The sequence below is a fragment of the Sebastes umbrosus genome, chromosome 16, assembly GCF_015220745.1.
Source record: "Sebastes umbrosus isolate fSebUmb1 chromosome 16, fSebUmb1.pri, whole genome shotgun sequence".
Classification (NCBI taxonomy): Eukaryota; Metazoa; Chordata; class Actinopteri; order Perciformes; family Sebastidae; genus Sebastes; species Sebastes umbrosus.
The window spans coordinates 17,774,617-17,787,677 of NC_051284.1; the positions used below are offsets into that span (position 1 = coordinate 17,774,617).

Genomic DNA, 13,061 nt, shown 5'->3' on the forward strand with positions numbered 1-13,061 from the left:
GGCATACTGACTGAGATACATGTACCCTTGGATTCAGCTCTTTCACCTAGCAGCTGATTCCTTCGCTTCCTCCTCCCTCGCTCTCATTCTCACCCTAACAGGGAATCGTGGCATACACAACGAAGTCTGCGTCTCCTTTCACAAAACTACTCTTTCATTCTTTTTATCGCCGCGTTTTTCCATACAGCTGTGAGTGCGAGTCTGATCAACAGAGGATAGAGCGGCTCTCTCCGGGGAGCCAACTAGCAGAGAAATCAGATACAGCTTTACAAGAGAGTCAGACGCTCATGTCTTGTCAAGACCCCTCACCTACCGGCTCCTTTACAAGTCAATAACCATGGCCCAGTGTCCTCCACTGGGCCTTGGCACACATTCACCTCTTTCTATAGGAAGCAGAGGCGGGAGGGGAGCAAACAGCTCTGGTAAGCCTTAATGCTACATTATACTGTACGATAATATGAAAATAATGTTGTGTTTCTGCTCACAACACATAAGTAAATATATTTCCACATCTTAGCTCTATAACATACAACATGGCCTCCTCTGACATTCCTCTGATCCATAGTGACAAATAATTGGTGAGCCCATGAGGACAGAAGAGCCAGTTAAAAGCCTTTTTTCAATATCAAGAACTAATGAAAGAGTGAATGAATTATGAAGGGAGAAGGGGAAAAAATATAATTAGAAGCTGGAAGTAGTGCTTAATACATTTACTCGAGACTATTTCCTTTCGCTAATGGGACCGCAGCATGCAGAGAGAGGGTTTTGACGAGGCTAGTATTGACTGTCCGCCCCGCTCCTTAAGGTAAATCCAGCAGGTCATTTCATTAAGGCCCAATTCCATGGCACTAATTTTGATTTTAGGGGCTTGACAGCTGTTGGCAGTGGAAATTGCTATGGCAAGAAAAGTGAGAGAGGAGCCTATTACTGCTGTGAGAAAAATACAAATTGCCAAAGCCGTGGTTCAAATTACTGCCACTCTGCCTCGCTGACCGTCCAAAATTTCGTATTTCGTCACGTTCCTGGGCCTCACCTCTCGATTAGCTACCTGAAGAAAACTATTTTGGAACAATCTGACAAATGCAGAGAAACAAATTTGACAAAATTGATTAGAAATGATTAGAAACGGCTCAAAAATGACCACAGACTTGAATAAACACCTCTGTAACACAGCGATTAATGGTTCAATAGTTTTACAAAGCTAGGGTTGCATTACAATATACAATAGTTGTTTGTTTTTATGTTTGTTTTTCATTTCCTGAATGAGACATTACCAATCTTCCCTCATATAACATGACCACTGTAGGTTGGTCTGGCAGTGAGATGGACCTGACTCTTAATCGCCTCGCCTTGCAAGTTAATATGCAGCATTAAAGTTCCAGAAGGAAGAGGAAAAAAAAGCTGTTCCTCTGATGCTATTAATTAGCAGTGCTCTATAGCTCTCAGCTTTTTGAAGCTCTCCATCTCCTTTTGTTTCACCCTCTCCTTTCTTTTTTTTTTTTTTTTTTGTTCGTGCGGCCTTCGTTATTGACTTTTCAATTTTCCCCTCACATCCACCCCCTTGCACTAGCCGTAGCACCGGCGCTTCGGCAGCGGTGCCCAGCCCGACAATACCCCCAAGCCCACTCTCCGAGACGCTGGCTGGGGAGCCCGGAGAGCCGGGCCAGCCCTACAGCTCCCACCAGCCCACCACTCGCTCCCCACGAGACCAAAATCAAAGAGAGAGGCCCTTAAAATATAACCATGGGTATAATGAGGGTGCTCCAAAGAACAATAAGCATATACACCAAAGGAGAAAGGAGAGTAGGAGTACAAAAGAAAAAAAGAGAGAGAAAACTATAGGAATGCTGGCCTGAAAGTGTTCTTGAGACGTGCACAACAGAGGAGAAGATACTGTGATACTGTGCTTTGGGAGAAAGGGCAAAGGGCCACAGCCAGTGGTGATGGTAGCCGGGGCCACGCATCTATCCGACCACGTATCTGAACCCAAAACAACAAGGGGGTCTGCCGCATGCCTCTGGAGCCGAAGGGAGCCAAAGGGAGCACGACTAATTTCTGCACAACAATAGGCCTGGATGGGCGCCCACACAATGGCAGGTGCTTTGAATAGCAGCAGGGCCCTTGCAGCAGGGATCTTCTCCTCTCTCACTCCGAGGGCTTGGGCTCTGGCTTGTGTAACCTTTCATTTTCAACCGGGCTTCCTTTTGACTCATAAAGGATGAAAATGATCTCATGGGGGAGATGGGAGGGGGCAAAGGAGTAAGAGACAGCCAGGCCTGTGAGGCACAGATCAAGTCTGTCTGTGGTTTCTGTTGCATGTTATCTGCATCTCTGTTGCTTTTTCATTTCTCTCTCACTCTTTATATTTACAGTATCTCTTTCTGTCTCTTTTGCTTGTCTCACTCTTTTTTTTTTTTCCACCTCATTTTTTTCCATCGACTGTTGTGTTGTTATTTGGTGTTTGTTGTGCTGCTGCTGGGCTGTCCTGTAGGCCATGATGCAGCGGGTAAAGGCAGTTTTCCCCCCACCTTAAGAGCATTCTTTCCGGGGTCACAAGGTCAGGCTTCACAGATGTCTCCTGCAGACACTCAGTTGTCTAAGGATTGCATCCCTGGGAGTAAGCATTCGTACTAAACAATGCAGCTTTTCCCCCTTCTCACTTTGGAAAATGTTAAATGTTTTTCTTTTTGTCTCGCTTTTTTTTCTACCTCTCCGTTTTCATTGTTTTATTTTTGAATGAAGCTATGGCGTGAGTGCAATTTTTTCCGAGGTGGTGGTTTTTTTTGTGTTTAGATAATGAGGGCAAGCACTGGTTATCACAAGATAGTGGTGTTTTCTGGCTGCTTTCATTCTTTTAAACACTCCCCGTCTCCCTAAGTTTCCTGCAATTGTTCTAATGGGGCCTTAGTCATCCTTGCCTGATGGCGGAGGGAAAGATGCTTTTAAAAGGTCTTTTTCTTCTCTCAGTGTGTGTTGCCAGGAGAGAAAAAATGAAAACATGTAGTAACTGTCCAGAAATCCACACTGAGAGTCAGATACAAGAAGCCCTTGAGTAAGCAGGGCAGAGGCCAAACAAAGAGCGACCCTAAATGAACAGAACAGACAATATTTGAACTAGAACATCTCTGCGTAGCCTCAATCTCAACAAAAATTGTATAGAAGAGGATTCCTGTGCCAAATGGCTTTCATTAAAAAGAAATCAGCTTCTGCCTTTTTTTTTTTAGGGGGCGGAGCGTGACACTGGTAAAAGAGAGGAGATTGCAGCATTTAACATGCAAGTTCTGCCTCAGAACATGGGAAAGTGTGTAATTGGAACAACATTTTAAAAAAATACAAGCACCGAGCTATCCCTGAATATCTTACTCCTTTTCATCTCGCTTCCCCTTGTTCCTTTTTCTCTTCCTTCGTTTGATATGGTGTTTGCTTGCTTCCCCCTCCAAACATCCTCTCTGTATTCTGCAAATTGATAACCCTCTAAATGAATTATGGTAAATGCATAATGAAGGTTTTCTCAGCCTCAGCCCTGCAGCCAGCCAGGATGGAGCATCTCGTTTGGCATGTTTGATTCGTTTTGTTGCGCATTTAGCCCCAGTGTTCCTTCAGAGTCTTCACTGCTTGGGGCATGTAAATAAGAAATTATCCTTGCTGACTAACATGGCTAATACCTCCTCTGGGGTAATCAAAAATTATTAGATGCTCGCTTCCAATAAACATTAGGGCTCATGGCACTAACCGCTGTCAAATCGCTCACCTCCGCCTGCTCCCCAATAGCCATAAAATGGGTGAACAAAAGTGATCAGGTGTGGAAAAAGCACTATGGCTACGTGGAAACTGAGAGACCGCGGGACTGCTATTATGCCTAAAAAAGCAGCCCTTGGCTTTAAGAGTCATTAAAGCATGTACTAGAGTGGGAATCAGACTAGAAAATGAGCTTATCTTGCATAATGCCCTCAAAAGCTTTGCATAAACGTGAAAGATGTTCGCGTGAAAATCAGCGGCAGAGAGGAAGAACTCGGATTGTAACACACTTCCTTTATCATCCTCCCACTCTCTTGGATGGTGGCAGCATGGTTAAAGCACTACCTGTAGGGTATAGCTGCTCTGCTCCGTTCCAAATACGCTTCAGTGTGTAAACCCTGGTTTACACAAGAGAAAACCACACAGCAAGTGAACAAGCTATAGCCGGCCTTGCTAAGCCACTCGACTCAACCGCTTGCTGTCTTTTGGGAGGGACCTTCACTGTGATGTGGGGTTCGGATATTAGGGGGAGGAGAATTGGGAGGGTGGGGGTGGTGGAGGAGATTAAAGAGCCAAGGGAGGCAGAAGAAAGGAAGGAAAGTAAAAGAGCACAAGGCCCATTGGTCAAACACAAAGGGCGAGAGAGGGAAAGGACATTTGAAGTCAGGGTTAAACTCCAAATAAGCACACCTTAAACGAGCCTGTGTAAGCTGGCAGTCAGGGTTTTTGGACTTTCCCTGCAGGTGTGCCTTTGACAGACTTGGCCTCCATAACCTCTCTCTGATCTAGAAAGGGGCCCGGGGTTGGACACAGAAGAAAAAACGGTGGCATCTTGCTGCCTCTGCCTCCCATTCTATTACATTCACGCACGCATGCTTACACTCTCTGTAAACACACACAAACACACTGCCAGACAAGGGGGGAAAACAAATCTGGTGAGGACTAGAGCAATTGGATTATCACCTCTTAAGGGTGACTTCTTGGCTGACCCCCTTCAGGCTAGCCTGCTGAAACAAGACGGAAAATTTCCTGGGAAAACACTCTCCCTTTAAAGAACTGAAGCACTGTCATCCCTGTGAAAATACAGCGGCGGCAGCATTAATGGACGTGGAAATGCCCTTTGGGGCACGCGCTCAAATCCCTTTTAGCCATATTACATCAGACCCCTGTGCACTCCTCATCATCACCGCATGCACTGGAGTAATCAGCAGAGGAACATGGGTGTGTAAACCCACTCTATAATGAACTGATACAACAGCACTCGCTCTTTGTTTTTGGCCCGAGCCTTTGGGTAAAAGAGAGAGAAAGTCACTCCCCTCCTTTTACTGTAGTTCAATCACGATTACTTCCCTGCAACACATTTTTCCTTTCTACTTTTTAATTATGTTCAACTCACTCCCAGATAAGCTGGTCTTCATCTACTTCTCAGAGAAAGAGAAGAAAAGAAAGAAGAAAAAAAAAACGTCTCCCCCAAGCTTTCCCCTTAATGGCGCAAAACAGACATTCTCCTCAGCTGCTGTCAGAATAATCTGGGTAATTTTTTCCCTATGTTCTCCAAACATTAGTTTGCACATTAGGCTGACCCAGTTAATGTGCCTTTCCTGCTGTGTAGGACCCAGTTCCTCGGCCGAGCTGGGTTGGGCCGGGTCGCGCCGGGGGCCTGTTCATGATTATGGACCAGAGGGACCAGGCCCCAGCCAGAGCCGAGAGAGAGGAGTGGAAAGAAGGAGACGATAAGAGGAGTTGAGCTGCAGTGTGGACGGAGTGGTGGTGATGTTGTGGGTAGAGGACTATGTTACTGGAAGTGGAGCTGACTCTACTGGCAGCCCGCATCCTTTTACAGTTCCTTTTGCTTTTCGCTGTTTTCACGTGTTTTTCTTTTCTCTCACGATCTATACACTCTAAGAACGCAACACGGGGTCAGGAGAAACACAGAGAGACATAAAAAAAGGAAGAGAGAGAGAGAGAGAGAGAGAGTGAGAGAAAGAGAGAGAGAGCGGAAGGGAGGAAGGAAGGAGGGAGCTGAGGGAGCTGATCATTCTCTTTAATCACATTTTGGATGAGGGCCAGGTAGTCTGCGGTACCGAGAGCGAGACAGAGAGGGGTGAGAGAGGAGAGGAGTGTGAGGGAGATGGTGAGAGAGGGAGGAGGGGGGTGGGAGAAAGAGAGGTAGAGATGGAGGAATAAATGGAAAGAGAAGGGAGGGAGAGGATGAGAAAGGGACTTATGGAGAGAGAGAGGGAGAGAGGGGATGAGCCTGAGAGCAGAGCCCCTTGAAACAGCTTGAAGTGCAGCGGCGCTTAAGCAAGAGTGCACATATGCCCACACATACCATGTCTATGTGTGTGTGTGTGTGTGTGTATGCAGGGGAGAGTGACAGCCGTTCCCGTAAATGCCCGCGAATGCTGAATCCAGCAAGAATCTGGTGTTAGAGCAGAGGCGGGGAGAGATCCATTTTAAAACTATGTGCATTAACTATACTTTTCCCCATAGATTAAGCACTCCACATGAATAATTTAGCCTCTCTTATGCTAATGGGATCATGAAAGTATCCCCTCCGTACCGTGTTTTCTCCCCCTCCGCTGCAACTCCTCTCAGCTTTCAACAATGGCCCTGCCCCTTCCCAACAAACCATCAGACAGACATGCTGCACTGTTTTCACAACAGACACCTGACTAACATGAGGCTGACATGTAGCGACAAGGATAACGTTGCACACAGGAGCTTGTTGAGAAACAGTGTTATCCTCATTAAGCAGGTATATCTTTAGCTTGTTTTCTGTTTAGGTGCAGTTCATGCGCTGCCACTGATGATGAGATATTGCAAGTTCGGTTGAATGGCACTTGAGGCCTGTACTATGAAGCGGGGTTTGGGATTAGCGAGGTAACTTCAGGTTTAACCCACTGGGTTTTCAGTACTACGACTGCTGCACACCTAACCTGCTTGAGATGTGTTCAAGATCAGTAAAAGCACCGCCTACTGACCAATTAAAGCTTGGTGCGTGGATAGTAAGATAAGTCATAATCCAGGCTAAAAGCAACAGTTTAAACAGCCAAACAATCGCCGACTGTGTGAAAGCATAAATTAACAGGCTTATAATATCACTGCCCCATCTGGAGCATCATAGATCTGACTATAATTACATATGTGTATTAAATTAACGTGTTGATTAGATGTGTTAAATGGCGTGTATGACAGCATTTTAGTGTTATTCTTTCAGCTGCAACCCCCGACGGTGTGAAACAGACTTGGGAGCAAATACAAAAATAAATATCAGAACATAATTCAAAGCGGTAAACTGGCTTACTTTCATGTTTTTATAAGAATCTTGTATAATCTTATATCCCGTAAGGCGGAAATTGTCATACACGTCACACGTCTTACACATCACTATGGAAAGTATCTTCTATCCTATCCTATAAGAATACATCTAAGCAACACATTATCTTAACTGAATACACAAACTGAAACACCGCCCCTTTTATGTGAATGCGCTCACAGCCAGGTAGAGAAACCCTGGGTTGATCTACCGAGTTGATAACCAGCGTCGTAGGACCGCTCAGCGTGATCGCGGTTGTTAGGGTTAGTTAAGCCAGATAACGAGAAGATACTCTATGTGAAGGGTATGTTGAACTCGCTTCAGGCCTCTGGTGTAATGTGTATGTGCATCGCTGTTGCTACTGAGCTGGTTTTGTAAGTGGCTACTCCTCCTTACACTTTCTGCTTTTCTTTCGAGAGGGGGAAGTGGACGTATCCTGTGTGTTTATGTGTTTCTTTGGCCGTTTTTTTTGTTTTTTCAACCTCTGCCATCACACACTAAAATATACCCGAGCACACATTTACAACACGTACACACCCTTGTTGCTTCGGCATTGTGTTGTGGTGAGGTGGGGGCCACTGTGTGAAAATTATCAGTGCTCCAACAGCTGGGAGTGAGAGCCATGAAACAGCAGGGCTTGGGTCTGCTTTATTGTTTATCTGTTGTTTATGGGCCAGTGTTCAGCTTTAATTACTACACTAAATTAAACTCTAACAGGCACTTAGAGAGAACCAGCTAACGCGCGCACACACACACACACACACACACATACACACACACACACACACACGCACGCTATATATATTTTCTATACACCTCGCTGATCACTCCAGAGCTGGAGTACTAAAACGCAACAAGGCTTCCATCTTGCGTTTAGCACAGACTCTGCTGATCTTTCTGTTGTGGTTTTCTTTCTTTCTCATCTCATTTTTGGCTCTTCTTGAGCCTTTAAGTGTAGCTGTAAAAAAAACAGCAAAGCCAAAGGTCTGGAAAATGCCAGATTCAACAGGCCTCGTGCATGCTGGGACTCTCTGGGCAGACACGAAGAGTCGTGTCCCCACCAGGAATGACCCCCCTCTGGTGAGCTCAACCACAAAGACCTTGCTGAGTGGGGCCCCCGGCCAGGGCCGAGGGAGCTCACCACACTCCCCACGTGCACACACGCACACACACACAAATGCACCACAATACCATCAAGCGCAGCATGCTCCCTTGGAGCCGAACACTCAAGCTCTCCCTCTCTTCCTCCCTTTCTCTCCATCTCTGCCTCTCTCGGTCTCTCTGGGGAGTCCGTCTATCCGCAGAGCGTGGGGATTGTTCAATTGCTGAGAAAATGTACAAAATGCTTTCTCCTCTCTTCTGTTGAGCCTTTTCCATCTACAGTAGAATTGTACAGAAAGCGCCTTTTGCTCGCCACTCAAGATGTCAACGTGGATTTTGGTCTTCATGCATAGCTAATAATTACAAGTGTGGACTGGAGCTGAGGCACACATAACACACACGCTCAGACACACACTTATACAGCAAGAGGGGGAAAACGTTACCTACCGTGCTGAATCAGTGTTGGGGATTTACAGTTCATGACTGAGTGACTCTACTGTGTTTGGTGTGGGCAAACATGCAGAGTATGTCATCACAGTGCTCCATCACACTTTGGGTGTTTTAACATATTACGGACACCTGCTTTGGAAAGGAGTGCTATCTTAAGGCACGCACATTCATCAAGTTTAACTCCCTGCAACTGATGTCTCTGATGTTTCTAGATAAGCTTGGAGGAGCTCCAAAGGACTGTTAATCAAAATGATGTGCAAAGGAGCCAATGGAGTTATTGTGCGTTACCTCCTGAACCGTCTCCCGTATAAATCGCTGGTGTTTGTTTATCTAGCGAGGAACATAGGGAGTCACTCTCTAAGAGTCAGTAAGTGAGAGTGCAGAATTTGCCCTGAGGGTGATCATTCATATTTTTACTTTTTTTGGAGGGAAATTCAGAGAAAAAGGGAAAAAAGAGCGCAGGGGGGGGTGGGGAGAGGTTACAGATCTGAGCATTGTACCGAAACCTTTTTCATATGTGTCAGAACCTTAACTGGCAATCTTTACTCACAGCTATGAGCATGCTTCACCTTGGTTTACTGCTTGACAATAAATTATTCCACAAGAGAGGCAATACATATTTGTGCACTTGTTAAATTGTTTTTTGGCTCGGGTTCAGAGAAATGCTCAATGCTGAGATACAAGCCGGAGATTTGTGGAAGTGAATTCTGCTCACAGCAACCATGTATGAGTCTTGTATGCACTGTATATACAGTACTTAAAAAAAAAAATGTATACGAGTGATGCTGAGCTTCATTTTTTCTGTACATCCCCTAACATCAGCCAAAAGGGAAAGGGAGAAACAAGTTTAAAACTTTTTACTCTACAAAACTAAGGCTGTCAAAGTTAATGTGATAATAATGCATTAACACAAATTTGTTTTTAACGCCACTAATTTCTTTAATGCATTAACATAAATGAGAAAGATGAATAAAATACTGATATCATATGAAACTAGAAAACCTAAAGAAGCCATTGGTACCAGCCATGTCATACTAGCTTGCCGCGAAGAGACTAAATAACGATCCAAATCACATGCAGTTTGGGGGAAGTCATAGTCAAGTCAGCACACTGACACACTGACAGCTCTTGTTGCCTGTTGGGCTTTAGTTTGTCATGTTATGATTTGAGCATATATTATTTTTTGTGAGGGTTTCTGGACAATATTTGTCACCATTTTGTGCTGTTAATTGATTTCCAATAATAAATATATACGTACATTTGCATAAAGTGAGCATATTTGCCCACGCCCATGTCGATAAGAGTATTAAACACCTGACAAATCTCCCTTTAAGTTACATTTTGAACACATAAAAATGTGCGATTAACTATGGACGATCATGCGATTAATCGCAATTTAATATTTTAATCAATTGACAGTCCTATTCAATACACTTGGTCACTGTGAGACATGCTTCACCATTTTTGGGAGTAATGGAGTGGAGTCACATATTCAACACAGGGGATGCTTCTGGATCAATTTTCGAGTTAAATGTTTTTCAAGCCACAGGCACACATACAACACACCTTTCAAGATGGAAGATGGCGGAAGAAAGTTGATGTTTTTCTTGGCAGCTGAAACCAAAAAAGCACTGTGGGTCTCACGCACTCTTTCTCCCTCGCTCCCATCTTATTCTGTCTTCCTCAACTGATCCACATCGTCACCCCTTTTAACAGGGGCCAAGCTGTTAAAGACCCCATTACTGAAGTGAAGCACACATTTCACATTTTCTCTGTGGACTCTGAGAGTGTGGACTACAAATTTTATGTGGAAATGTATTGAGATAGGAGGCGAGTTCATGCGTGGTGTGGAGTGGAGGAGAGGAGGAGAGGAGAGAGGGGGGAAAGGTGGAGAGGTTGCGGAGAGAAGGCTGTGTCAGAATGGGAAGGGCCAGAGTCGGGAGTCGGCGAGCGCTTCAAGCGTTAACGTAATTGCAAGAATGTGAAAAATGAGGCGGCGGGGCTCCCGAGCGGAGCGAAAGGTCAGAGCATGCCTCACACAAAACAACTGGCTGGAGGACGGCCTCATTAGACCATTAAATCAGCTGCCCTCTCTCTCTCTGTTTCCTCGCTCTGCATACTTTTTCACCTTTTCTACTCTTTCACCTCTGTACTTCAACGTGCTTCGCCTTCTTTTAAATCTCTGCATCCATTCTATGCTGCTTGCTTTGTTTTTTACCATGAAGACCTAGCATTAGCACTCTTCAGCGTGGGTCAGGCTCTGGCCCTGATCTAGTCCAGGCCTATCTTGGCCCCATGTGCGGTGCTGTACCGTAACTGTCTTTGGCCCGTATTGATCCGCTGTTACTGGATACGGTGGGGAGAGGAGTCGATAAGTGCTCTGTGGATTACAGGTCACTTGTACTTATGTGTGTAAGATAATCAATAGGCAGTGCATTTCTTTCTCTCATCCCCCCTCCCTCCTCTCTCTGTTGTTCCTGCAGTCTTCCTCTCGCATGCTACTTGCAAAGATGAGTGCAAAAACTCCACCTATGCTCCGTCTTCTGAAGTAATATTATTACTTCCATATCCAACACCTGCTTTGGTGCAATTTCTCTTTTTTCCTTTTTTTCCTGTAACTGTTCCTTTGCTCAAGCAAAAGCAGAATCATCCCTATCAAGATCAACTAAGTGTCATATTATAATCCCATTCCTTCTTATACTGTCAAGCAGACATATCCTGTTGCTTAGCCGAGGCCCAGCTATCATCAACTAGCCTGTGATCCAACTAGTCCTGACACAGCCAACCACAGAGGTCTGCTGCGGCCCTCAGTCTGTGGTCAGTAATGGTTCAACTGCTGCTTCTTGTCTGAAGAGGAGAAAAATGATTTCAAAACGGCCCCACCACAGACACACATCCCATCGATACATCTGATCGCTTATCGGCAAAACGATAGCCTCGAAACGGGACGCGGCAAGCAGCTTCACTTCGCTCTGTGAGCGAGCTGTTGCAAGTGTGTGGATCGGAGTGTTTGAGCGTATTTGTGTGTATGTAGAGATGGTGTGATGAAATTTCATGCAAAACCGTGGACACTGCCAGAGGGCACACACACACGGCTACAGAAAGAGACCCTCACACACACACACTCAGTGAAAGGAGATCTTGGTGCATTCAAAACAAGAGGAAGGCAGGAAAAGGAAAGGCCGGGAGCTCATCATCTGTTCTCTTGGTTCAGGCAGCATTTAATACACAATTTTAACCTCACAATGTTTTGATGCTCTTCCTCACCTCTAAATTCAACTATATATGCTTTTGATAATTCACACGTCAAATTTGATGCAGACCGTGACATAAAAATACACATAGCTGTGACTTGCGCAAGCGATCTGTAATAATTTCAAATACACTTGTTTTGAAATGCATTATTACTGTTTGGCAGGTCGTGTGCTAGATAACAGAAGGCTCACTGACACTGTTGTGTGAGCAAAGTTAATATGATTTAAATGCAAGCAAGAACTGGCAGAAATATAGTATTAATCACCGGCTTTTGTTCAGCTCTCTAAATAGCAACATTTTCGGAAAGCCCTTTACTAGGTTGGTGCATTACAGTGGCTTGCTGCTTGCATTTGAGTGTAACAGTGGATAAGCTTGTTCATTTTTAGGTGTGACTACGTGTTTACATGGACACCAGTCAAAAAGCGGGATAATCCAGTGTGCAAAAGGAGGGACTGGGACATGTGTGTATAGAGAGATGTGCCACCTATTCACTGTAGATCTCACATTATAGACGGGGTTAAAGTGAAGTGTTGGCAACTCTACCCATGCATGATGATTAATATGTCCCGCATGGACCTGTGCATGTATCTATGGGTGTTTATGTGTTATTGCTTGAATACACAAGTGCTTACATGTATATATGAGTATGTATGCCCGTTTTCTGTGCTGGCTCACCTTGTTCGCTGCTGTTGTCGCCGCTCTGTGAAGCGTGTCCCCCGCTGGAGGGCCCCGGTGTGCCGGCTGAGTGTGTGGAGGTGGCGTCATCATGGTCTCTCCAGGAAGCTGGGTTCTGAGGTTTGCAAAAAGAGAGAAAGCGAGCGTGGGATCCAATCCATCCATCCGTGCATCCATCCACATTCCCCGTCCAGACCGCAAACCAGGAGCAGAGAGAGAGAACAGGAAGGGGGGAGAAGGGGAGGAGGTAGAGAGGGAGAGACACAGAAAGAAAAAGAGAGAGAGAGAGACCATATGAGTGTGCTGGAAAAGTGAGTGACATCTGTAAGAGTGTACAGGCGCTGCGAAGGTCCTTGGCCTGCTTACATTCTCTTGGCAAGGCGAAGAGCCCCATCGCCTATTTCCCTGCTAGCAGACAATCAACGATGCCACTAAAATCAGAGATGAATAGAAGAAACTAATGCACTAAAGCAGCTGGCAATAAGTCAAAACACTGTAATCAAAGTGTTTCATTAATGCATGA

General features: G+C 45.2%; 1 protein-coding gene across 9 annotated transcripts in view; it reads right to left on the minus strand.

Annotated features, from left to right (window-relative positions):
- The window catches only part of meis2a (Meis homeobox 2a), a 201,334-nt gene that overhangs the window by 57,207 nt on the left and 131,066 nt on the right, over positions 1–13,061 (minus strand). For all 9 annotated transcript variants that reach the window (XM_037796591.1, XM_037796588.1, XM_037796587.1 and 6 more), the window contains one exon: positions 12,539–12,653. In XM_037796591.1, coding sequence (XP_037652519.1) covers positions 12,539–12,653 — 115 coding nt within the window. The remainder of the gene's footprint in view (positions 1–12,538; positions 12,654–13,061) is intronic.